Raw genomic sequence first — 26,846 nt, 5'->3', positions numbered from 1 at the left:
ATAGTTACAGCAAGGAAATGACTTTTTGATTAATTAAGTTTGTTAGACAGCAGCTGAGCTTCCTGATTGGTAACCTTTCTAGATGAAGGTTCACAAAGTAACAACAGACAATAGCAGAACTTCAAAAAACCACGACTGTACTGCCAGTTGCTTTTATTGGAAAAGGGCAAATGTCATCATTAGGACCCTTTTATTAAAAAATCATATAATTACAAAGAAGCATCATTATCTTGAAATGTATGTAAGAAATAAAATAAAGAAGCATTGATCACCTTTCCATAGGATATACTCAAATGTATGCCATTGACTCACATTTGACTAGTAGTAATAAGCTAGTGTAGAAGCAACAGGAGAGGACCTTGCTGTCTTTGTGAAACACTGAAAGCATGTTCTAAAAGCAGTTCTAAATTTAAATGACTATTTTGACCAATTTGTGTACATTTCATAGAACATAGAATAGTACAGCACATTACAGGCCCTTCAGCCCACAATGTTGTGCCGACCCTCAAACCCTGCCTCCCATATTACCCCCCCCCACCTTAAATTCCTCCGTATACCTGTCTAGTAGTCCCTTAAATTTCACTAGTGTATCTGCCTCCACCACTGACTCAGGCAGTGCATTCCATGCACCAACCACTCTCTGAGTGAAAAACCTTCCTCTAATATCCCCCTTGAACTTCCCTCCCCTTACCTTAAAGCCATGCCCTCTTGTACTGAGCAGTGGTGCCCTGTGGAAGAGGTACTGGCTGTCCACTGTCTATTCCTCTTAACACTATGGTATTTAACAAATTGAATTGCTAAAGCTAAAAGTCCTTCAAACTAGCAGTTTCAAAGTTTTGATGTGGTAAACATAAGGAACATAGAAAACTGTAACACTAGTAAGCCATTTCTCCCTTCAGCCCTGTTCTGCTTTTTAACATGATTACGGCTAATCATCCATGTAAGTAGTCTATTTCCACTTTTTCTCCAGGTTCATTGATACATTTAGTATTACAAAATATACCTATCTTTTTTTTTCAGTATATTTAATGATTTAGCCTTCCCTGCTTTAAACACTAGAAAATTCCACAGGTCCACTTGTTCTATGGGATAAAAATTTTCCTCCGTTTTGGTCTTTTTTTAGATGATATCCTCCTTGCCTCTGGGCTATCCATATCTGTTAGTATTTTAGAAGTCCTGTAACTCAGTTTGGAAAACTTGTATTGCAGCAACATATAATCTCAGGTATAGAGACCAAAACTCCGAATGAAACAACAGATGGGATTAAAATAAAAACAGAAAATAATGACAGCAGGTCAGGCAGCATTAGTGGAAAAATAACAGACAAATAATAATGCTTAAAGTATGGGATCCTTTTCAGAACCTTCAATTTCCAGCACTTGAATTTTGTTTTTTGCATTTCATATTGATGGGGCCTCAGCCAGGCCTTGTATAGATGCAACAAGACATTCTTGCTCCCATGCCTATCCTGATGCTGTGAAGATCGACATACTTGCTGCATCTGTATGGCTACATTCACCAACTAGTGTATAAGGATAACAGGTTTTGTTGCAACACTCTCCTCCCCTGCCATCTAATCTATCACTTTTTGAATAATATTCATTCTTTCTCTTTAGAACCAAAGTGGGAGACTTCACATTTGTCCCTGTTGAACTGTATCTGCCATGTGTTTTTTTTCATTTACCCAACTTGTCCATCCTCTTAATAACTCGTATTCCCCCTGCCCCCAGATTTCCTTCATCTTGGAAGCTTGAAAATAGTCCCTCATCCAAATCATTGATAGCTATTAAGCACTGTGATATCTGTGGCACCTCACTCACCACTGCCTGCCACGTGGAAAAAGAATGGTTTGTCCCCCTTTTTGTTTCCTACTGTCAATTTACTACTCCCAGTCCTTTGTGCTTTAACTTTGCATACTAACCTCGAATTTGGGATATTATGGAAAGCCTTTTGAAAGTGCAGGCACACCAAACCTACTTATCTATTCTACAAGTTTCATCCACAAAGAAAGCTAAATTTGCTCAGCATGATTTCACTTTCATAAGCCCATACTGAACTTTTAAAATGGGCGTTAGCATTTTCCCAATTACTGATGTTCAGCTAACTGATTTGTAATTCCCTGCTTCCCCCCTCGCCCTTCCCCCACCCCCTCCCTCTCCCTCAAGGCGTTTTATACAAAGATAGGCGGAGGAGCAGGTAATGTTGAGGAAGCAGGATGTTTGCAGACGGAAGTAAACAAATTAGAAAAATGGGCAAAGAAGTGGCACATGGAATATAGTGTTGGGAAGAGTACGGTCATGTACTTTGGTAGAACAGACTGTTTGCTAAACAGGAACAAAATTCAACAGTTAGAGATGCAAAGGTACTTGAGAGTCCTGTAGGATTCCCTAAAGATTAACTTGTAGGTTGAGTCAGTGCTGAAGAAGGGAAATCATTTCCAGAGGACTAGAACATAAAAGCAACGATGTAATGGTGAGGCTTTATAAGGTATTGGTCAGACTGCACTTCGAGAATTGGGAGCAGTTTTGGCACCCTTAACTAAGAAAAAATAGAAACATAAAAAACCTAGAGCACAATACAGGCCCTTCAGCCCACACAATGCTGTGCTGAACATGTACTTACTTTAGAAATTACCTTGGGTTACCCATAGCCATCCATTTTTCTAAGCTCCTTGTACCTGTCCAAGAGTCTCTTAAAAGACTCTAATGTATCCACCTCCACCATTGTCGCCGGCAGCCTGTTCCACGCGTTCACCACTCTCTGCAAAAAAAACTTACCCCGACATCTCCTCTGTACCTACTACCAAGCACCTTAAACCTGTGCCCTCTCGTGTTAGCCATTTCAGCCCTGGGAAAAAGCCTCTGACTATCCACATGATCAATGCCTCTCATCTTCTTATATACCTCTACCAAGTCACCTCTCATTTTCTGTCACTACAATGAATGTTCCCTCAACCTATTCTCAAAAGGCATGCTCCCCAATCCAGGCAACATCCTTGTAAATCTCCTCTGCACCCTTTATATAGTTTCCACATCCTTCCTGTAGTGAGGTGACCAGAACTCAGCACAATACTCCAAGTGGAGTCTAACCAGGGTCCTATATAGCTGTAACATTACCTCTCGGCTCTTGTACCCCATGCCTCCTTACTTTCTCAATAAGCCTTGCATGGGGTACCTTATCAAATGCCTTGCTGAAATCCATATACACTACAACGACTGCTCTACTTTCAACACGTTTAGTCACATCCTCAAAAAAACTCAATCAGGCTCAAAAGGTATGACCTGACTGACAAAGCCATGCTGACTATTCCTAATCATATTATGCCTCTCCAAATGTTCTTAAATCCTGCCTCTCAGAATCTTTATCATCAACTTACTGACCACTGAAGTAAGACTAACTGGTCTATAATTTCCAGGTCTATCTCTACTCCCTTCCTTGATTAGGGGAACAACATCTGCAACCCTCCAATCCTCTGGAACCTCTCCGATCCCCATTGATGATGCAAAGAGGCTCAGTAATCTCCTCCCTCACCTCCCACGGTGGCCTGGAATGTATCTTGTCCGGTCCCGGAGACTTATCCAACTTGATGCTTTCCAAAAGCACCAGCATATCTTTTTTAATGTCTATCTGCTCAAGTTTTTCAGTCTGCTGCAAGTCATCCCTACAATCACCAAAGTCCTTTTCTGTACTGAATACTACAGCAAAATATTCATTAAGTACCTCCACTACTTCCTCCGGTTCCATACACTCTTTTCCACTGTCACACTTGATTGGTCCTATTCTCTCATGTCTTATCCTCTTGCTCTTCACATACTTTTGTAGAATGTCTTGAGGTTTTCCTTAATCAAGTTTACCAAGGCCTTCTCATGGCCCCTTCTGGCTCTCCTAATTTCATTGTTAAGATCCTTCCTTCTAGCCTTAGGATTTTCTAGATCTCTACCATTATCTAGTTCTTTGAACTTTTTGTAAGCTTTTCTTGACCAGCTTTTCAACAGCCTTTGTATACCATGGTTCCTGTACCCTATCATCCTTTTCCTATCTCATTGGAACGTACCTATGCAGAACGTCACGCAAATATCCCCGGAACATTTGCCACATTTCTGCCGTACATTTCCCTGAGAACATCTGCTCCCAATTTATACTTCCAAGTTCCTGCTTGATATCTTCATACTTCCCCTTGCTCCAATTAAATGTTTTCCTAACCTGCTCCTATCCCTCTCCAATATTATGGTAAAGTAGATAGAATTGTGATCACTATCTCCAAAATGTTATCCCACTGAGAGACCTGACACCTGACCAGGTTTATTTCCCAATACCAGATCAAATCCAGCCTCTCCTCTTGTAGGGTTATCTTACATATTCCTCAACACACCTAACAAACACCACCCCATCACAACAACCCTGTTATTATTGCAGCGTTCCAGAATCTGTCTCCCTATCTGCTCCTCGATGTCCTTGTTACTATTGGGTGGTCTATACAAAACACCCAGTAGGGTTATTGACCCCCTACTGTTTCTAATTTCCACCCACAGAGTAGACAATTCCTCCATGACTGCCTCCTTTTCTGCAGCCATGACACTATCTCTGATCAGCAGTGCCTCGCCCCCACCTCTTTTGCCCCCCTCCTTGTCCTTTCTGAAACATCTAAAGCTTGGTGCTCTAAGTAGCCATTCCTGCCCCTGAGCCATCCAGGTCCCTGTAATGACCACAACACCATAGCTCCAAGAGTAAACACGAGGAAATCTGCAGATGCTGGAAATTCAAACAACACACACAAAATGCTGGTGGAACACAGCAGGTCAGGCAGCATCTATAAGGAGAAGCACTATCGACGTTTCGGGCCGAGACCCTTCATCAGGACTAACTGAAGGGAAAGATAGTAAGAGATTTGAAAGTAGTGGGGGGAGGGGGGAAATGCGAAATGATAGGAGAAGACCGGAGGGGGTGGAATGAAGCTAAGAGCTGGAAAGGTGATTGGTGAAAGTGATACAGAGCTGGAGAAGGGAAAGGATCATGGGACGGGAGGCCTCAGGAAAAAGGAAGGAGGGGGGAGCACCAGAGGGAGATGGAGAACAGGCAGAGTGATGGGCAGAGAGAGAGAAAAAAAACAAACAACTAAATATGTCAGGGATGGGGTAAGAAGGGGTGGAGGGGCATTAACAGAAGTTAGAGAAGTCAATGTTCATGCCGTCAGGTTGGAGGCTACCCAGCCGGTATATAAGGTGTTGTTAATGCCTGTCCTCCCTTTCTTACCCCATCCCTGACATATTTAGTTGTTTTTTTCCTCTCTCTCTGCCCATCACTCTACCTGTTCTCTATCTCTCTCTGGTGCACCCCTCCCCCTTTCTTTCTCCTGAGGCCTCCCATCCCATGATCCTTTCCCTTCTCCAGCTCTGTATCACTTTCGCCAATCACCTTTCCAGCTCTTAGCTTCATCCCACCGCCTCCAGTCTTCTCCTATCATTTCACAATTCGCACTCCCCCCACTACTTTCAAATCTCTTAGTATCTTTCCCTTCAGTTAGTCCTGACGAAGGGTCTCGGCCCGAAACGTCGACAGTGCCTCTCCTTATAGATGCTGCCTGACCTGCTGTGTTCCACCGTATCTCCAAGTACTGATCCACGCTGTAAGCTCGACTGCTTTGTTCACGATATTCCTCATATTAAAATATACACATCTCAAACCATCAGTCTGAGCGCATTCCTTCTCTGTCACTTGCCTATCCTCCCTCTCACACTGCATACAAACTTTCTCTATTTGTGAGCCAACCACCCCTTGCACCGTCTCTTCAGTTCGGTTCTCATCCCCCCCCCAGTAATTCTAGTTTAAACTCTAGCAAACCTTCCTGCCAGGATATTGGTGCTCTTGGGATTCAAGTGCAACCCATCCTTTTTGTACAGGTCACACCTGCCCCAAAAGAGGACCCAATGATCCAGAAATCTGAATTCCTGCCCCCTGCTCCAATCTCTCAGCGATGCATTTATCTTCCACCTCACTCTATTCCTATACTCACTGTTATGTGGCATAGGCAGTGATCCCAAGCGTACTACCCTTGTGGTCCTGCTTCTCAGCTACTTTCTTAACTCCCTGTAGTCTGTTTTTAGGACCTCCTCCCTTTTCCTACCTATGTCATTGGTACCAATATGTATCATGATCTCTGGCTGTTCTCCTTCTCACTTAGATGTGCTGGCATTGGAGAGGACCCAGAGGAGGTTTATGAGAATGGTTCCAGGAATTAAAAGGTTAATATGTGGAGTGTTTAGTTGCTTTGGCCTTGTACTTGCTGGAGTTTAGAAGAACGAGGGGGGATCAAAATTCAAAGTAAATTTATTATCTATGTACATATATGTCACCCTGTACAACCCTGAGTATGATGTTATTACAGGCATACTCAATGAATCCATAATAGAATAATAACCATAATAGAATCAGTGAAAGTCGGCACCTCCTTGGGCATTCAACCAGTATGCAAAAGACAACAATCTGTGCAAATACAAAAAGAAAGAACTAATAATAAATAAATAAATAAGCAATAAAGAACGAGAACATGAGATGAAGTGACCTTGAAAGTAAGTCCATAGATACGGGAACATTTCAATGTTGAGACAAGTGAAGTTATCCCCTTTGAATCAAGAGCCTGATGGTTGAGAGTTAATAACTGTTCCTGAACCTTGTGTTGGGAGTTCTCAGTTTCCTGTACCACCTTCCTGATGGCAGCAGCAAGAAGAGAGAATGACTTGGGTGGTAGGGGTCCCTGATGATGAATGCCGCTTTCCTGCAACAATGCTTTGTGTAGATGTGCTCAATGTGGGAAGGACTTTACCCGTGATGGACTGGGCTGTATCCAATACTTTTTTCTAGGATTTTCCATTCAAGGGCATTAGTATTTCTGTACCAGGCTGTGCTGCAGCCAGTCAATGTACTCTCCACTGCACAACTAATGAAGTTTGTCAAAGTTGTAGATGTCATGCCAAATCTTTACAAACTCCCAAGGAAGTAGAGGTGCTGCTGTGATTTCTTCATAATCGCCCTTCTGTGCTGGGCCCAGGACAGGTCCTCCAAAATGATAACTCTGATCCTTCAATGAGAACTGGCTCATGGACCTCAGATTTCCTCCTCCTTTAGTCAATAATCAGCTTCTTTGTCTTGCTGACATTGAGTAAAAGGTTGTTTTATGGTACCACCCAGCCAGATTTTCAATCTCCCTCCCATATGCTGGTTCATCACCACTTTTGATTCAGCCCACATCAGCAAACTTGAATATGGCTTTTGAGTTGTGCTTAGCCACACAATCATAACTGTAAAGCAAGTAGAACAGCAGTCTAGGCACACAGTTTTGTAGTGCACCTGTGCTGATGGAGATTGTTGAGGAGATATTGTTATCAATCCAGACTGGGCTCTGTAAGAGAAGAAATTGATGATCCAATTGCACAAGGATGTACTGAGGTCAAAGTCTTGAAGCTTGTTGATTAGTCTTGAGGAGATGGTGGTATTGAATGCTGAGCAGTAGTTGATAAAGAACAATCTGATGTATACATATTTCTGTTCAGATGTTCCAGGGTTGAGTGTAGAGCCAATGAGATGGTATCTGCTGTGGACCTCTTGCTCCCGTAGGCAAATTGGAGCAGATCCATGCTGCTTCTCAAGCTGGAGTTGATATGTTTCATCTCTAAACTTACTGAAACCTATTGAATATTGAAAGACCAAGATAGAGTGGATATGAAGAGATGTGGAGATTTCCTATAATGGGAGAGTTTAGGACAAGAGATCACAGCCACAGAATATGGGCGTGTCCATTTAGAACAGAGATAACAAGGAATTTCCTTAGACAGAACGTGATAATTCTTTGGAACTCCTTGCCACAGACATCTGTGGGGGCCAAGTCATTAGGTATATTTGAAGCAAAGTTTGATAGGTTCTTGATTAGTTCGGGCATCAAAGGTTATGGGGAAAAGGCAGGAGAATGGAGTTTGAGAGGGATAATAAATCAACTGTGATGGAATGGCAGAGCAAACTTGATGAGCCAAATGGCCTAAATCTGTTCCTGTTTCTAATTCTACTGCCATAAATAATAGTAGTGTTAGGTTATTTAAATATCTCTCATAAAATTCTGTGAAGATGAGAACATATAATGATATTATCAGAGACAATTTAAAACAAATTCCTACAGTTACCCAGGCTAAGTGAGCAGAGTTTTCAGCCTGGCAGGCCATAAGTTAGATGTAGCTGCATGAGAAGAGTTGATCTGGACAAATTACTAAATCCTACAGAGGTGTAGGTAATAATATTTGCTGTGATTCACCTCTCACATACATGGCTGAACTTAGAAATGTTCTTAAAATTAGTTTTCTTCTTTTGTCTTTTGGCATTCATGAGTTCAATTGCAGGAATTTTTTCCATAGTTTGTCTTGCATCCTGCTTGGTGCATACTTACACTTCTTGAATCACTGCTGTCCTTCTGGTGAAGATACACCCACAGTTTTAAGACCATAAGACATAGGAGCAGAATTAGGCTATTCAGCCCATCGAGTCTCCTCCACTACTTCATCATGGCTGATCCCAGATCCCACTCAAACCCATACACCTGCCTTCTCACCATATCCTTTGATGCCCTGACCAATCAGGAAATTATCAAATTCCGCCTTAAGTATACCCACAGACTTGGTCTCCACCACAGTCTGTGGCAGAGCATTCCACAGAGCCACTACTCTCTGGCTAAAAAAAACCTCATTACCTCTGTTGTAAAAGGTCACTCCGCAATTTTGAGGCTGTGCCCTCTAGTTCTGTATACTTCCACCATAGGAAACACCCTCCCCACATCCAACCTATCTCGTCCTTTCAACATTCAGTAGGTTTCAATGAGATTTCCACGCATTCTTCTAAAAGCCAGTGAGTACAGGCCCAAAGCTGCCAAATGCTTCTCATATGTTAACCTCTTCATTCCCAGAATCATCCTCATGAACTTAGCCTGGACTCTGTCCAATGACAACACATTCTTTCTGAGATATGGGGCCCAAAACTATTGACAATATTCTAAGTGCAGCCTAACTAGTGTCTTATAAAGGCTCAGCATTATCCACTTGCTTTTATATTCTATTCCCCTTGAAATAAATGCCAACATTGCATTTGCCTTCTTTACCACAGACTCAACCTGAAAATTAACCTTCTGGGAGTCTTGCACAAGGGCTCTGCACCTCTGATGTTTAACCTTCTCCCCATTTCAATAATAGTCCACACTATTGTTCATTTTACCAAAATGCATTATCAACATTTCCCAACATTGTATTCCATCTGCCATTTTTTGCCCATTCTTCCAATTTCTCTGAGTCCTGCTGTAATTGTGTTGCTTCCTCAGCACTACCTATCCCTCCACCTATCTTTGTATCATCTGCGATCTTTGCCGCAAAACCATCAATTCCATTATCCAATTATTGATAAACAATGTGTAAAGTAGCAGTCCCAATACTGATCCCTGAGGAACAACACTGGTCACTGGCAGCCCCCCAGAAAAGGCCCCTTTTTATTCCCACTTGCTGCCTTCTGTATGTCAGCCATTCCTCTATCCATGCCAGTATCTTTCCTGTAATGCCATAAGATTTTATCTTGTTATGCAGCCTCATGTGAGGCATCTTATCAAATGCCTTCTGAAAATCTAAGTAAATGACATCCACTGCCTCTCCTTTGTCCACCCTGCTTGTTACTTACTCAAAGAACTCTAATGGAATTGTCAGGCAAGATTTCCATTTACAGAACCATGCTAAATTTGACTTAATTTATCATTGGTCTTCAAGTACCCCAAAATCTCATCCTTAATAATAGATTCCAACACTTTGCCAACCACTGAGGTTAGGCTAACTGACCTACAACTTGCTTTCTTTTGCCTTCCTCCCTTTGTAAAGAGTGGAGTGACATTTGCAATCTTCCAGTCCTCCGGGACCATGCCAGAATCAAGTGATTCTTGTAACATCATGAGCAATGCTTCCATTATCTCTTCAGCAATCTCTCTCAGGACTCTTGTGATATATTCCATCTGGTCCAGGTGACTTATCCACCCTAACACCTTTGAGGTTGTGTAGTACTGTTTCCTTTGTAATAGTAATGGGACTCACTCCAGCTCCCTGACACTCACAGACCTCTGGTACACTGCTAATATCTTCCACAATGAAGACTGGTGCAAAGTACCCATTAAGTTCATATGTTATTTCTTTGTCCCCCACTACTACCTCACCAGCATCATTTTTCAGTGGTCCAATATCAATTCTCACCTTTTTTTTCTCTTTATATAACTGAAAAAAAGCTTCTCGTATCCTCTTTAAATTGTTTAGCTAGTTTTCCCTCATATTTCATCTTTTCCATTCTTATAGTTTTTTTAGTTGCCTTTTGTTGGAATTTAAAAGCTTCCCAATCATCCAACTTCCCACTCACTTTTGCTACCTAATATGCCCTTTCCCTGGGTTTTATGCTATCCTTAACTTCTCTTGTCAGCCACAGTTCCCTACCCCTGCCATTTGGGAACTATTTCTTTTATGGGACATATCTACCCTGTGCCTTGTGAACTATTCCCAGAAATATTCAGCCATCTCTGCTCTGCCATCATCCCCACCAGTTTCTTCTCCAATTCACCTGGGCAAGCTCCCGTCTCGTGCCTCTGTAATTCCCTTTATTCCATTGTGATACATGTGACTTATGCTTCTCTGTCTCAAATTGCAGTATGAATTCAATCATGTTATGATCACTACCTCCTAAGGGTTCCTTTACATTAAGCTTCCTAATAAGATCTGGGTTATTACACAATAGCCATCTCATAGGCATTCAACAATTTTCTTCTCTTGCGCTCCAACACCCATCTGATTTTCCCAATGGCCTTGCATATTGTTAAAATTGTGTCATTACCCTTATTACATGCCCTTTCCAGCTCCCTTTGCAATCTCAAACCCACATCTTGGCTGATACAGTTGTATTTCTATGTTATATTGACTGTCCTGTTGTACGTACTATTTATTACACATTACTATAAATTGCACATTTAGACAGAGGTGTAACGTTAAGATTTTTACTCCTCATGTATGTGAAGGATGTAAGTAATAAAGTCACAGAAACAAAGAAAACCTACAGCACAATACAGGCCCTTCGGCCCACAAAGCTGTGCTGAACATGTCCTTATCTTAGAAATTACCTAGGGTTATCCATAGCCCTCTATTTTTCTAAGCTCCATGTACCTATTCAGGAGCCTCTTAAAAGACCCTATTGTTTCCACCTCCACCACCACCGCTAGCAGCCCATTCCACAATTCAATTCAATACTATTTGGAAGCATATATATTATTCCCATGAAGTTTTTTTTACCCTTGCAGTTTCTTAATTCTACCCACAAAGATTCAACATTCTCTGACCTTATGTCACCTCTTTCTAAAGATGTAATTCCATCTCTTACCAACAGAACCACAGCACTGCCTATGCCTTCCTGTCTATCCTTTCGATACAAAGTATATCCATTGATGTTAAGCTCCCAACTATGGCCTTCTTTCATCCACAAGTCAGTGAGGCACACAAAGTCATACTGACCGATCTCTAATTGTGCCATGAGTTTGTCCACCTTATTCTGTATGCTAAACATATTTAAATACAGCACCTTCAGTCATACAATCTTCACCCTTTTGAACTTCGTCTCTGTGGTACAGTTTGTCTTTTTGCTCTCTCTGCATTTGTACCCAGTCATGGGCTTGTTCTTCCTTACATTCATGTTACATCCATCATCTACTTGTAAACTTGCTGGCTCATCCTCAGCTCTAATATACTGGTTCCCAACCCACTACCATATTAGTTTATGGGCAGGTTTACTAGTTCTAGTAAACCTGCCCGCAGGAATATTTGTCCCCCTCGGATTCATGTGCAAACTGTTCTTTTGTACAGGTCACACCTGCCCCAGAAGAGGTCCCAATTGTCCAGAAATCTGAATCCCTGTCTCCTGCTCAAATTCTTCGGCCATGCATTTACCTGCCACTTTACTCTGTTCCTGTCATCTCTGTTGTATGGCACAGGCAGCAATCCTGAGATTACTACCCTTGAGATCCTGCTTCTCAGCTTCCTTCCTAACTCCCTGTGTTCTTTTTTCATGATCCCTTTTTCGACCTATGTCATTGGTACCCATATGAACCATGACTTCTGGCTGCTCACCCTCCCTTTTCAGGATTTTGTGGACATGTTCAGATATGTCACGGACCCTGGCACCTGAGAGGTAAACTACCATCCGTGTTTCCTTTTTGCGTCCACAGAATCAACTATCTGTGTGTGTCCCCCCCCCCCCCCACCGACAATAGATTACCCTATTACTGCTGCTATCCTCTTCAGTTCCCTATTGTTCTGAGCTACAGAGCCAGAGGCATGGCCACTGTTGTTACCCCAGGTAAGTCATTCCTCCCCCCACCCCAAGGTACTCAAAATAGAGTACTTATTGTTGAGGGGGACGGCCACAGGGGAGCTCTCCACAATCCGATGTTCTCCCTTCCTCCTCACAGTCATCTATTTAACTGTCTCTTGTAGCCTTGGGGTGACTACCTCTCTGTAGCTCCTGTCTATCACTGCTTCACTTTCCCTAACAAGCTGAAGGTTCTCGAACATAATCTCTAAGGAGCTGCATCTCGAATCACCTGGTGCAGATGTGGCCATTGGGGAGGATGGAAGTCTTCTGGAAATTCCACATCGGACACCCAGAACAGCGCACTGTCTCTGTAGGCATAACCCCTATTCTCTCAAGATTTAAATAAGAATGAACTTACCTACTTAACTAAAAAAAACACGAAATGCTGGCAGAACTCAGCAGGCCAGACAGCATCTATGGGAGGAGGTAGTGATGACGTTTCGGGCCGAAACCCTTCATCAGGAGTGAAGTAACATGGGATGGTCGAGGGGGGATAAGAAGTGGGGGGAGGGATAAAGTAGAGAGCTGGGAAGTGATAGGCTGGAGGGAAATGGGCTAAGGGGAAGGTGGAGAATTATGGGAAATAAAAGAGAAAGAAAGGTAGGGCTGGGGGGAGAGATTATAGTGAGGGGGGGAAAGAGAGAGAAAGAGAACCAGACTAAAATAATAGATAGGGATGGGGTAAGGGTGGGGGGCAGGGGTATCAATGGACGTCAGTGAGTTGGATGTTCATGCCGGCAGGAAGGAGGCTACCTAGGCGGGAGATAAGGTATTGCTCCATCAACCTTCGCCTCCAACTTTCACCCCGCCCTCAAATTCACCTGGTCTATTTCCGACACCTCCCTCCCCTTTCTAGATCTTTCTGTTTCTATCTCTGGAGACACCCTATCCACCAACATCTACTACAAACCTACTAACTCCCACAGCTACCTAGACTATTCCTCCTCCCACCCTGTCTCCTGCAAAAATGCTATCCCTTTCTCTCAATTCCTCCGCCTCCGCCGCATCTGCTCTCAGGATGAGGCCTTTCATTCTAGGACAAAGGAGATGTCTTCCTTTTTTAAAGAAAGGGGCTTCCCTTCATCCACTATCAACTCTGCCCTCCATCGCGTCTCCCATATTTCACGCACCTCTGCCCTCACCCCATCCCCCCGCCAGCCCACCAGGGATAGAGTCCCCCTGGTCCTCACCTATCACCCTACCAGCCTACAGATCCAACGCATAATCCTCTGTAACTTCCGCCACCTCCTACGTGATCCCACCACCAACCACATCTTCCCCTCCCCCCCACTCTCGGCTTTCCGCAGGGATCACTCCCTACGCGACTCCCTTGTCCATTCATCCCCCCATCCCTCCCCACCGACCTCCCTCCGGGCACTCATCCCTGCAAACAGAAGAAGTGCTACACCTGCCCCCACACTTCTTCCCTCACCACCATCCCAGGCCCCAGACAGTCTTTACAGGTGAGGCACCACTTCACCTGCGAGTCAACTGGGGTGATATACTGTATCTGGTGTTCCCGATGTGGCCATTTATACATTGGGGAGACCCGCTGCAGACTGGGAGACCGTTTCGCCGAACACCGGCGCTTGGTCCTCCAGCAGTGGCGGGATCTCCCTGTGGCCACACACTTCAATTCCACAGACCACTCCCACTCCGACATATCTGTCCATGGCCTCCTCTACCATCAAGATGAGGCCACACGCAGGTCGATGGAGCAATACCTTATCTCCCGCCTAGGTAGCTTCCTTCCTACCGGCATGAACATCCAACTCACTGACCTCTGTTGATACCCCTGCCCCCCACCCTTACCCCCATCCCTATCTATTATTTTAGTCTGGTTCTCTTTCTCTCTCTTTTTTCCCCCTCACTATAATCTCTTCCCCCCAGCCCTACCTTTCTTTCTCTTTTATTTCCCATAATTCTCCACCTTCCCCCTAGCCCATTTCCCTCCAGCCTATCACTTCCCAGCTCTCTACTTCATCCCTCCCCCCACTTCTTATCCCCTCTCCACCATCCCATGTTACTTCACTCCTGATGAAGGGTTTCGGCCCGAAACGTCGTTATTACCTCCTCACATAGATGCTGTCTGGCCTGCTGAATTCTGTCAGCATTTCTTATTTTTTAATTTATTTCCAGCATCTGCAGATTCACTCGTGTTACCTACTTAACTTGCCTGACCAAACTTAACTTACCTGTTCTCACCAAAGCCTTGTTGAGCAAAAGCCTTACTGCTCTGCCTCAGGCTACTCTGACAATACCGCTCCGCTAGGCGGTACCTCTCTCTTACAGAGATTGAGGTTTTAAAGCTGTTCGGCAGACCTGTGCAGGAACGCTTCTGCAACTGCGCAATACTACAATCAACAACTCCCATTGAAAAACTTCCTGCTTTTTAAAGCTCTTCAGTGGACCTGCACAGGAACCCTTCTGTTGCATCTGGACAGAACTCCAATCAATTAGTGAGGAGTTTCAAGATTTAGGCTGAGTGATGATGATGAAAAACTTGTATATCGAAACCAAGGTAGTGTGCATGTATATATAGTAGAAGCTTACAGTAACCCAATAATACAATAGGCAAGAAATAGTAAATATATATACTGGTCATAATACCAGAAGAAAGCATCAAAAATTAATTGAATTGCTGCCTGAATGTGTAAATAATACCACTGTTTAAAAAGGATTTTGGTGGCTTGTTTGCCTTAGGTAAATGTAGCCCTCATGCATCTCCTTTAAGTTGTGATTACATAAACAGTCTAATATAAACTTCTGTACATTGAACCAGCTCTTGTATGACTTTTGAATAAGCTGCTGTGTATAAAGATAATCAATTTTTTCTGGCTGCAGTAAGCAGAGAGAGAGAAAAAAATTGCTTCTTTCATCTAATCACTGACCCTTTACACCTAAAATCAGGACTTGCAAATAAACAGGATGGTGAAGAATAAAAGGCTTTTGGGGACAGCTGAGCATTTCATTAAAATTTAAAATAGGCACTCTTCTTGCAGACAGGTCCTTTAACAAAAGCTGCAAGATCTGATTAAATAGCTTGGGCTACTGAAATGTTAATACGAACACCAGTGAGTAGAGGTTGCAGTGTTTCAAATGTGTTCTTTGCACGCTACAGATCCATGCCAGCTTCCATTTCGAAGCTCTGTTAATTCCTCTACTATGTAATTTGAGAAAATTTCATCATTGTCAGCATTCATCTCAAAATTATAACTTCTAAACAATTTTCTGATTGGGAATATTGCAAGATATTTTTTCAATGTAGGGGGAATGTTTATCAGCCTTGCCACAACTAACACTTTTAACTCTAGTGCCTCCCATTGTGTGGAAAGACATCATGTAGGTGGGTGGGTCAGTAATTTCAACATGTCAGTCATGAGGATGATATAGCTTCAATGCAACTTTAAGCAGGCTTTCCAAGGTTTCTAGCATATTCAGATGAAGGTTAGGAAAGGCCACAGTGGTGCTGGGTATGGGTTTAAGAAGATTACTGAGGTTTTGCAATAAAACAATAGCCTCACTGATGCTTTCTTGAGTTATTCTTAAAAAAACTTTCTTCACAGACCTTGTTGTTGGATGGCCGTTTAGATAGCTCTGACAACATTTTGTTAGAATTTGTGAACCTCAGTATTCAGCTGCCAACTGTTGTGGGTGCCAACTTGTTAATTGTCCTGATGAAGAGTCTCTGTCTGAAACATTGACTGGTGCTTCCACAAGTGCTGCCTGGCCTGCTGAGTTCCTCTAGCATTATGTGTGTGTTGTTAATTGCACCGTGTAGGTTTTCAAGGCTTCATCACTCTGGGTGCTCTTTAAGCGGTATTTTTTTAAAAAAGCCAGACACAGTGAGGATCAGTGAGAACTTTCAGAGTAACAGTGTTGCTACTCCTCACATTCCTCAGGCTTCAGTCACCATATCTACCTCAATACTGTACAGACAAGGGATAACATTTTTACCTTAGCATGTCTGAAGATTTTCTAGGGAAGCTCAGAATGGAAAAATAGTAGCAGATATGTTCAGCATATTGAAACAAGACTTTTTACTTTCTGAACGTGGTGGACATTCTTTACTAATTGTTGTCAGTGATTAAATGGTTCTTCTATGGGATTCTAATGTAGAATTTCACAGTTGTCAGTTATCTGGACATCAATGCATAAGGTAGTTCACCTGATGGCTTGTTTACCAAGACAATAAAGGCAGTTGAGCCTCTGGTTGTCAACTATATTTATTTTGCAGTCAAGACACCTGCAGAAATTAACCAAGGCAGTTCATCAACTAGAAGGGCTTCGCCTCACCCAGTCATATTTCTGCAGCTGCCATGGACAGTCCATCCTCACTGTTCGCTTCCCACCTCTAATTAGGCTAACTGGTATCTTTGTCTCCAAACTGGAAGTATAACTGAAGGTGTGTCAGTAAGCAATCTTGTTCACTAAGCCATCAGTAAGTTGAAAATGTTTTTCAAATGCTGTATAAATATGAAGCTACCCTTCAACCAAAGTTTCTATAATATGGTTTCTAGAAACTATATCAATGTAAATTTATTATCAAAGTATGTATATGTGATCATGTACAACCTTGAGATTTATTTTTGCAGGCATTCACAGTAGAACTAAGTAATACAATAGAATCAATGAAAAACTACACAAAAATAAAGATGACAAGCAATGATGCTTTAAAAAATACATTTGAAACAGACGCTTATCACCTGAGCTCTTGTATGTGATGCTTTTCTACAGCTATTATCAGGAAGTTTGAGCAAGTTAACCTGATCGCTCCAACAGTTCTTACCTGCCATTGATCTGAGCTCAGCTGAGCCTCATTGAAATATTCAAATATTACATCTGCTACTGAAGAATGGATTCATTGTCTGCAGATCTCTGATTTTTTTAACATTTGAACCAATCATTTCCAGTTTTAATGGGGATTCCACTGAAATCTTTTTATAATTGAATTTGACGAGCTTGAGTACAATGCACAGCCATTATTATATTATGTGTTTAAACAGGCAAGGCAAGTTGAATTTCTATCCCCTCAGATGTGGCTCAAGTCAGTATTTATTGTCATAAGCTAGTATAACTCTGACAAGAATCACAAAATCCAAGAATCATTTGGATAGAGCCATACTGATCTCCTAAAGCATGTCTTAAATACTGATTATTTTTATATAAAACCCGATTTAAAACCCATGTAACTTGTTAAGAACTATGAATCCTTTTACATCCAGTATTTAAGCCAAGATGCTTTTATCGTATTCATTTCAGACTGAGGTTGTGAAGCTTACTGTTTTATTTTTTTCTGTAAATCTAAACACCAATTAATCTCTGGTTTATTTAACCTATTACAGTTCTGCAGCAAATAACTAATTAAACTTTGAGTCAAAACACCGGTTATATAATAACAATTAAATTTTATGACAGCAAAATAATGAGCTGGAAAGATGCTAGATAATATAGACATTTCCACACTGAACTGATGGCATTTCTCGTGTGTTAGTACCATTGTAGTTACAATTCTAACGTGAACTCAGATGTTGTGAACTTGCTGGCAAAGAAGTTGACAATTTCCTCATCTGCACTCTTGACAATGGACTTCACATTGTTACAGTAGCAGGGTGCAAACTTACTGCAATTCAATATCAGTTACATTGCCAAGTCTACCCACAAAAACAGCACCAGCTTACATGTGGCAGGGAATGGGCGAGGTCTGCTAGCCAAAGCTTACAGGCTGAAACAAACAAAAGTATAACTGAACCATCCATAAAGAAAAGGGGGAAAGTGAAATATTTCACCTGCAGATGTTCTCTTGTTTGTGAATGAAATATTTAACCTTTCTACTCGCTGCACCACAGTACCTCATACGACTTGTTATTTTATACTAAGGAAAGGTTGGAAAGGGGAAGGGAAAGGAGTCAGAACTAAACATGGGAAAGCAAGACTGAGGTAGAAATTGGTGATAAAGTAGGGTTTCAGAACAGAAAACACCTCCAATACAGTTAGCAATGTACCAGAGAAAGAAGTGAGATAGACAGTCTTGAGTAGTCCTAAAGAAAAGACTGCTATAGTCATCATGGTTTCAGTTAAGTTACCAGACTGAAAAAAAATAAATACAATTGGGAGAAATACTTCAGAACAAGAAGATTTGTGGTAAAAGCAAATTGCTGGAGCTTCTCAGCAGATCAGGGGTCAGTTTTAAAAAGAGAGCAAAGTTAGCATTTCAAGTCAGAGACTCTTTTGTTAGAGCAATTAACTGGATGAAACATTAACTGAACCTCTATTGATATGTGGTACCTAAACTGAGTGTTTTCAGCATTTTTAGTTTTTATTTCAAATTTGTAGTTTGGAAGATAATTTGTAGACTTGAATTCGAAGTCTGTGTACTGGTCTGATACATATTATTAGTTAGTAAATGTGAGTTCAGAGATTTAATAGAAATTGGAGAATTAAAATACCTGTTGACTTGTAATTGTCTCATGTTATTCTTAAATTCAACATTATTCATTAATGTCTTGTCTCTTGCCTTTATTTAGGCTATGCTGGATGTGGCAGCAAATAATGGCTGGCTCGTTACTGCACTCAACATAATCAACCTGATCCAAATGGTGATTCAAGGCAGATGGGTACATGACTCCTCTCTGATCACCCTGCCAAATATTGAGCAACAACACCTCTACCTCTTCAGGTATCTATTGCTGCTAATCATTGTGAGATGTTATAATGAACATGGGTATCTGTCATTTTTTCATCAAGATTATCATTATTTCAAATTTGTTATGATTTACATTAAGAATGTGATATGATTATTGGATATGTTTACTTATACATTTAATGCATATGTGTCTACATAAATGCATGATATACTGAAGATTCTACTTGGTTATAATTTTTTATGTCTAAAGGTTCTAAAAAATATTCATGAAGGGACCAGGATATACAAAAACACCTCACACCAAAGAGTAATTTCAAAGCACATTAACTTTACATTCATGTGCGCTTTAGAATAAAAAGGTTTAAATAATTTACAAAATACATATATACATGCATATACACAGGCACACAGACACACACACAGAGTTAGCGATCTAAAAAGCATTCAAGAAGCAAAATGGGCTGGATTTTGCTGGGAAATGTCAGAAGTTTCACAAGGAATTCTTGGCATTTCTCAAATAAATGCCAAGCACAGAAATCCCAAAATACTGATTGAACTTCACTGCTCATTTTTCAGCTTTGCTAAAGATGCTGTAACAGGGTATTTAGAAAATTGTCATACAGTCAACATAATTTTCTAAAAGGCAACAAAAGAATTGATTACTTTGAGTATGTAATGAGCAGAGTGGATAAAAGGAAATAAGTAGCAGCACTGTTTTTGTATTAAAAAATTGATATTGTATCATAGAGACAGATTACTGCTTGAGAAAAGAGTTCAATGTATTTTAGACTGAATAGAGAGGATAGATTGACAAAAAATATTAAGGATAAATGAGTCAATTTCAAGTTGGCTAGCTCTAATCAGTGGAATACCACAGAGGGGTCTCAATTATTATGTCTGTATTAATGACAATTGAAGGGACCAATCTCATTGTAACAAAATGCACTGGTGATGGGTAGGAAAACAACAGAAAGGTTTATGAGATTATTCGGTTATTCAGGAAGAGGAGAAAACCAAAATGGGGAAAGACTACAGATGCAGTCATACAGAGGAATTTGGGTGAACTCATAAATGTCAAAGTTAGTATATAGTAAGCAATCAAGGATGAGAAAGAAATATTGAACTTTTTTGACAAGAGTAATAGAGTATAATGCAGAGACATTTGTCTGTACAGGGCATTGGAGAACTATACCTACTGTGCTGCAAACACGAGGAAATCTGCAGATATTGGAAATTCAAGCAACACACACAAAATGCTGGTGGAACGCAGCAGGCCTCTCGGCCAGAAACGTCAACTGTAGTTCTTCCTGTAGATGCTGCCTGGCCTGATGTGTTCCACCAGCATTTTGTGTGTGTTGCCTGCTGTGCTGCAGGCAACTTTAGGTTTTGTGTAACATGAAGTAGTTTGGAAAAATGTGAAAGCCATCAAAGTTTAAAGTAAATTTATCTTTATTTATATATATATATATATATATAGAGAGAGAGAGAGAGAGAAATATAAAATTGTGAGATTCATCGCAGGCCTGGTTGATGTCCCTGACCGACTGATCTGAAATGTGTCGCGATGTTTCTTGATTGAAAATGGCAAATGGCATCATGCAGTTTCTCGAACTCTTGATTACAGTCTGCTGCTGGTAGTATGTATACTTCAGTGATGATCACAGGTTAGAATTCCTTATGTAAATTGCACTTGATCATTAGGTGTTCAAGGTCAGGGAACGTGAGTTCGACTTGTTTCCCAAGATGTAGAGGTTGTTTCATAAGGAATAGTTAAGTGCATTGGGCCAACAATTCTTGAAGATTTTAGAATTAGAGGTGGAAAATTCAGAGACATGACTTCACCATTGGATTCAAAATTGGTTTTCCCATAGAAGACAGTAGTCGTAAGTGGAAGGAGGTCCATAACAAGTGGTGTTCTGCAGGAATCCATACTGGGACCCCTACTGTTTGTGATATACAGTATATAAATGATGTGGATGAAATGTGAATGTGTAGGTTAGTAACTTTGTTGATGACACAGGATTGGTGATGTTGTGGAAAGTGTAGAAGATTGCCAAAGGATACAATGGGATATAGATCATAAGACATAGGAGGAGAATTAGACCATTCGGCTCATCAGGTCTTCTCTACTACTCCATCATGGCTGATTTATTATTACTCTCAACCCCATTTTCCTCCCTTTTCCAATAATCTTTCTTCATCCTGATTAACCAAGAACCTATCAACCTCCACCTTAAATATACCCAATAAACTGACCTCCTCAGCAGTCTGTGGCAATGAATTCCACACATTCACCCCCCTCTGACTAAATAAATTTTTCCTCATCTCTGTTCTAAATGGACATCCATCTATTCTGAGGCTGAGTCCTCTGGTCCTATACTCACCCGCTATGAGAAACGCCCCTTCAATATTTGATAGGTTTCAATGAGATTCCACCCTCCCTTCCCCCCCCCCCCATTCTTTTAAACTTCAGCGAGTACAGGAGCCATCAAACGCTTCTCATGTGTTAACCCATTCATTCCTGGGATCATTATCGTGCACCTCTTCTGGACCCTTTCCAATGCCAACACTTCTTAGATAAGAGGCCCAAAACTGCTCACAATACTCGCAAGTGCAGTCTAACCAATGCCTTATAAAACCTCAGCATTACATCCTTGCTTTTATACTCCAGTCCTCTCGAAATGATTACCAACATTACATTTGCCTTCCTTACCACTGACTCAGCCTACAAGTTAACTTTTAGGGAACTGTGCATGAGGTCTCCCATGTCCCTTTGCACCTCTGATTTTTTAATTTTCTCCCGATATAGAAAATAATCTATGTCTTTATTCCTTCTGTCAAAGTGCATGACCATGCCACTTCTTTGCCAATCCCCCCCAATCTGTCTAAGTCCTTCTGCAGGCACCCAGCTTCCTCAACACTGCCTGTTCCTCCATCTATCTTTGTATTTTCCATGTGGCAGGAGGTTGAACAGACAGAGGGATCCATACTCCTTGAAAATAGCTGCGCAAATTGTTAAGCTGGTAAAGGAAACATATGGCCTGTTTGTTTTGCTCAATCAAGTTAGTTTGCAGCTTTATAAAACAGGTTAGGCTGCATCTGAAGTACTGCATTCAGTTTTGGTCATCCTGTTATAGGAATCATGTGGAGGCTCTGGAGAGAGTGCAGAAAAGGTTCACCAGAATTGGAGGATATGTATTATGAGGAGAGGATAGACAGACTACGATTGTTTTCTCAGGAGTAGTGGAAGCTGAGGGGAGACCAAAGAGAAGTTTATAAAATTATAAGAGGCATAGATAGAGTAGGCAACTGGTGTCTTTCTCACGAAGATGAAATAACTAATACTAGAGGGCATGCTTTTAAGGTGAGAGGCAGAAAGGAGATATGCAGGACAAGTTACTTTTACAGAAACATTGATTGAGTCTGGAATATGCTTCCAGTGATGGTGGTGGAGGCAGATACAATAGAGGCATTTAATAAGCTTTTAGATAAACATATGAGAATACAGAAAATGGAGGAATATGGGCTATATGTCGGCGGAAGATTTTAGTTTAACTAGCTATCATTAGTTTAATTAATTCAACACAATATCAAGGGCTTGTTCCTGTACTGTGCTGTTCTATAGTCTGAATCAGAAAATGCTTAAAGCAGTCGGCTGGTTTAGCAGTATTTTTGGAATGTAATATGATTGATGCCCCATAATCAGAACAAAGTTCATTGTGTGAGGTCATCCACTTTGAATCCAAGAAAGTCAGTGAAGAACATCCTCATCCTGTCTTCCACAATCATTGTGATCAGATGAATTACAAGACTCTGTTGAGCAAATGCAGCTCTGATTTATCTGGCAAGGTCCTGCAATTGTGAATACAACAAACCTGCTTTGACCAGCATTTAAGCCATGCCCCTTACTGAACAAGCTGTCAAAGTTGTCAAACAGACTGATTACAGTGATTAAATGTATTTAAATTAACTAAATTGAAAGAAATGTAAACTGTTTGAATCCAGTCCCATTCTCTTCCAGCACCAGTCTAACCAGCAGACAGATTTATAAGAATAACTGCTGGAAACTGCAAGATATTGGAGTTCCAGCAAGGAACTTCTAGAAATCCAATGTTTGAATGACAGTGACAAGCTCCTGTCAAGATTCTATGTTCACTTAAATTTTCTGACGTAGTAAGTGCCAGCAGCTACACATGGAATAGGAAATACTTCTCAAAAAAAGAATCCAGACCATATTTTCCTGAATAAGAGTTAAGAATCTGTCGAAGAAATAGTAATAAGTGTAAATCTATAAGTTGTTGAATGGATAGAAAAAAAGTAAATAAAAAACATTAATGAAATATTCCGTTGTCACCAGGGCAGGTTGAACTCAAAAATGTAGAAATTATTTTTGACTTGTGCATTATGCTGACCAACCCCATCAGGGAAATTGCATTCAATTTTGACTACTGACCTTCAGCAAAGAGATATCATTTCAGAAGGAGTGATATCAGAATTACAAACAAAACTATCTTAAATTATTTAGAGGCAGGAAGGTTGAGGAATGATTTAATTTAAAATGATAAGATTTTGATAGAGAACATACAAGAAAAAACATTTTGCCTGTATAGGAATCCAGAACATGCAAGTATAACCTTGACGTTGGGAACATTCATATAGGAGTTAAATCAGAAGGCTCTTTTTCACACACAAACAGCAGTACAAAAGCAAAACTCTGCCAACAAAAGTAATGAATGTTGAATTAATTAATATTTTCTGCATTGTAATCAATAGTTTATTTTTATTAGTTAATGCCTTTAAGAGTTTAGGGTCAACAAGCAAAAAGATGACCTGAGGCACAGATAAATCATAATTTAATGGAATTTCAAAATAAGTTTAAGGACCTGAATATTCTTCTTCCTATGTTAGACCATAAAGATAAAAAAAGGAAAGCAACATTTTAATAGAAACCCTTAAGTACTTTACTTCACAGGTACACCATTGATGTCCATAGAGTCACATAGCCTTTAACTTATCATATCCATACTGGCCATTAAATATCCATTTACATTAATCCTATACTAATTCCATTATTCTCTCCACATTCCCATCAACTCCCCCCTACTTGTATATGAGGCACAATTTACAATGCTCAATTAACCTACCAATTTGCACATATTTTGGATGCGGGGAGAAATTGAAGTACCCAGGGAGAATTTGTACAAGCTCAGCAAGAGTCTAGGAAGAGCACTCAGACGGTCTCTGAGGTCAGCATTGAATCCAGGTTGCTAAAGCTATGATGCATTAGCTTTACTAGCTGTGTCAGAATGCAGCTCAAATATCTTTTACATCTGGGCCACACAGGTACTTTTTTCAAATATTTAGTTCTGTATAATCTTTTGAAAATTTAGTTCCTACTCTCTACCTTTTCTACTTTACTTTTTCTATTCTGTCCTCTCTTACTATTCCCTCTCCCTTTCACTTCTAGCCTACCAATAGTGATAAAAGACCAGCAGATGATCTGCATACTATTTCTGCTCTTGAATTCAGTTTTGGGAGTTTTGCGGTGTAATGCCAGAGGGAATCATTTAATGATTCCCTTTCTTTCTCCCTTTCTACACAACCTTCACGTGGCCAGATTGATATTAGCAATAGATGTATTAAGTGCAAATGCAAACTACCTCTTTTCCTATAAATACATTGCAAGATGTATTTGAAATATATTTTATTTTTACTTTATAGGCCCTTCTTGCCTTTCAAGTCACACAGCCCAGCAATCTCCTGATTTAATCCTAGCCTAATCACAGGACAATTTACAATTACCAATTAACTTACCCACTGGGACATTTTTGGACTGAGGAAGAAAACTGGAGCACCCAGGGCCACATGGTCATGGGTGAATGTACAAGCTCCCTACTGGCAGCGGCTAGAATTGAAACCCCGTCACTGATACCATAAAAGCTTTGTGCTAACCACTATGCTATCATGCCACCACTGGGAGTACATTCTTGTTTGCCTCCTCAAAATTCAGAACTGATTATTTTCAGTTTCCCTTTGTATCCTAGTCCTTCATGAATCATCTACAGATAATATTCAAATTTGTGGAATCTACAACTAATTTTTTGCATTTCCATAGTTTATTGGTTGAATATTATTAACAATATCAGTGCAAGAAATCAAGATTAAGGGACAAAAAAAAGTTTTCATATCTGTGCAACAAATAACAATATCAAGGGATATTGAAAGAGCAGGTAGAGAGAAGCTACCACAGACAGCTTGGAATTCCAGGAACAAGGGGCATTGCCTAAAAATGAAATCCATGAATTTCTGGAGTGAAATTCAGCAGTACTTCTACATAGAAAGTATAATAGAAGCCTCGAGTTCTCTTCTACAAGTGCTGTGTAAAATATTGATATTAATTATGCAATTGATATAATTTTGACAGATATTTCAGAAAATGGGGCAAATGCAAGCTTATGGTGTTAGTTTATAGATCTGCCATTCTCTCTATACATGGCGGAACAGGTTTAAGGAGCTGAGTGGCTTATAGTTTTTCCTATATTCCAAAAACTCAGTTGTACTATTTAGTTTTAATATTTTCACCCAGCTTGTTGAAGAGGATCATGAACTAGAAGACCTAAAGTGTGTCTGCTTTATTATCTTAAATATATGTGCCACTTTATTTTGTTAGGAAATGGAATGCAGACAGAAAGAAAAGCCACTCAAAAGGTTATAAAGGTCCTGTTGAATGTCTTCCTGAATTGATAGCTGCATGTGAATGGAGGGAGGATATATTTCATTCCATAGTTGCTGAAGAATTAAAACCTCTACAGATTTCCCAGGTAACCTGCATTTTCAATCTCACCTTTTATTATTTTTTGTTATTCCATTTATTTGTTTCTTTTTTATTCAAACTTCCAGCAAGCTGGTATTTACATGTCCTTTGACAATTGCTCATCTGAGTTATTCTGAACTCTCAAAATATATTTGACATTGAAATGGCCTTTTTGACTGCATGACTCATCCTTCTTCTTGGAATTAGCTTAAGAAGAACAGTTCTATTCCTGTCCTTCACAAGTCAAATCTCTACTTTTTTAACAGTCGCTTTAGGGTTGAAAATTGCTTTAATGCAATAAAGGCAGCAGGAGATGATTAATGCATTTTAATCAGAGTCAAGTTTATTATCACTGACTTATATGGCATAAAATTTGTTGTTTTGTGGCAGCATTTCAGTGCATATGATGTTTTTTTTGCAAATAAGAATTTGAAGAATGTTTTTCTGTTCTGTCCCATGATTTTACCTTAACGGCAATGCCCAATTTCAATTCCTATACCAGCTACCTTTGATATACTCTTAAATGAGGTATATCAGTGCAGGTAACCTCACCTCTAGGAAATCACTTCACACCACTGAGATTCAGTGCACTTAAAAAGGTAACTGAGAAAAAACCTGTAATTTATCTGGCTAGATCAAATTCAAGCTTATCATTCAAAGCTGAAAGGGCAATGTGTCAGTTTCTTACATCACCTATTCAGCAAGCGTGGTATTTGAAATTAGCTTTGATTAGACCCTTCATAATGAAGAAGAGAGTTCAGCTGTTAAAATATTAACTGATTTTCTTGTGTAAAGGGTGCATTTAAGGCAGAGATAGATAGGTTCTTGAATAGCCAGGGCATCAAAGGGTATGGGGAGAAGGCAGAAGAGTGGGGATAACTGGAAGAATTGAATCAGCCTATGACTGAATGGTGGAGCAGACCTGATGGGCCAAATGGCCTATTTTGCTCTATATTTTATGGTCTT

The 26,846-nt window shown here is 40.5% G+C and overlaps 1 protein-coding gene across 2 annotated transcripts in view; it reads left to right on the top strand.

The window, feature by feature from the left end:
- The window catches only part of ascc3 (activating signal cointegrator 1 complex subunit 3), a 360,447-nt gene that overhangs the window by 315,290 nt on the left and 18,311 nt on the right, over positions 1-26,846 (top strand). For both annotated transcript variants that reach the window (XM_073056467.1, XM_073056468.1), the window contains exons 38-39: positions 18,948-19,099; positions 25,737-25,887. In XM_073056467.1, coding sequence (XP_072912568.1) covers positions 18,948-19,099; positions 25,737-25,887 — 303 coding nt within the window. The remainder of the gene's footprint in view (positions 1-18,947; positions 19,100-25,736; positions 25,888-26,846) is intronic.

This window comes from Hemitrygon akajei, chromosome 9, assembly GCF_048418815.1.
Source record: "Hemitrygon akajei chromosome 9, sHemAka1.3, whole genome shotgun sequence".
In the NCBI taxonomy this organism is placed as follows: Eukaryota; Metazoa; Chordata; class Chondrichthyes; order Myliobatiformes; family Dasyatidae; genus Hemitrygon; species Hemitrygon akajei.
This window is presented reverse-complemented; position numbering and strand designations above follow the sequence as displayed.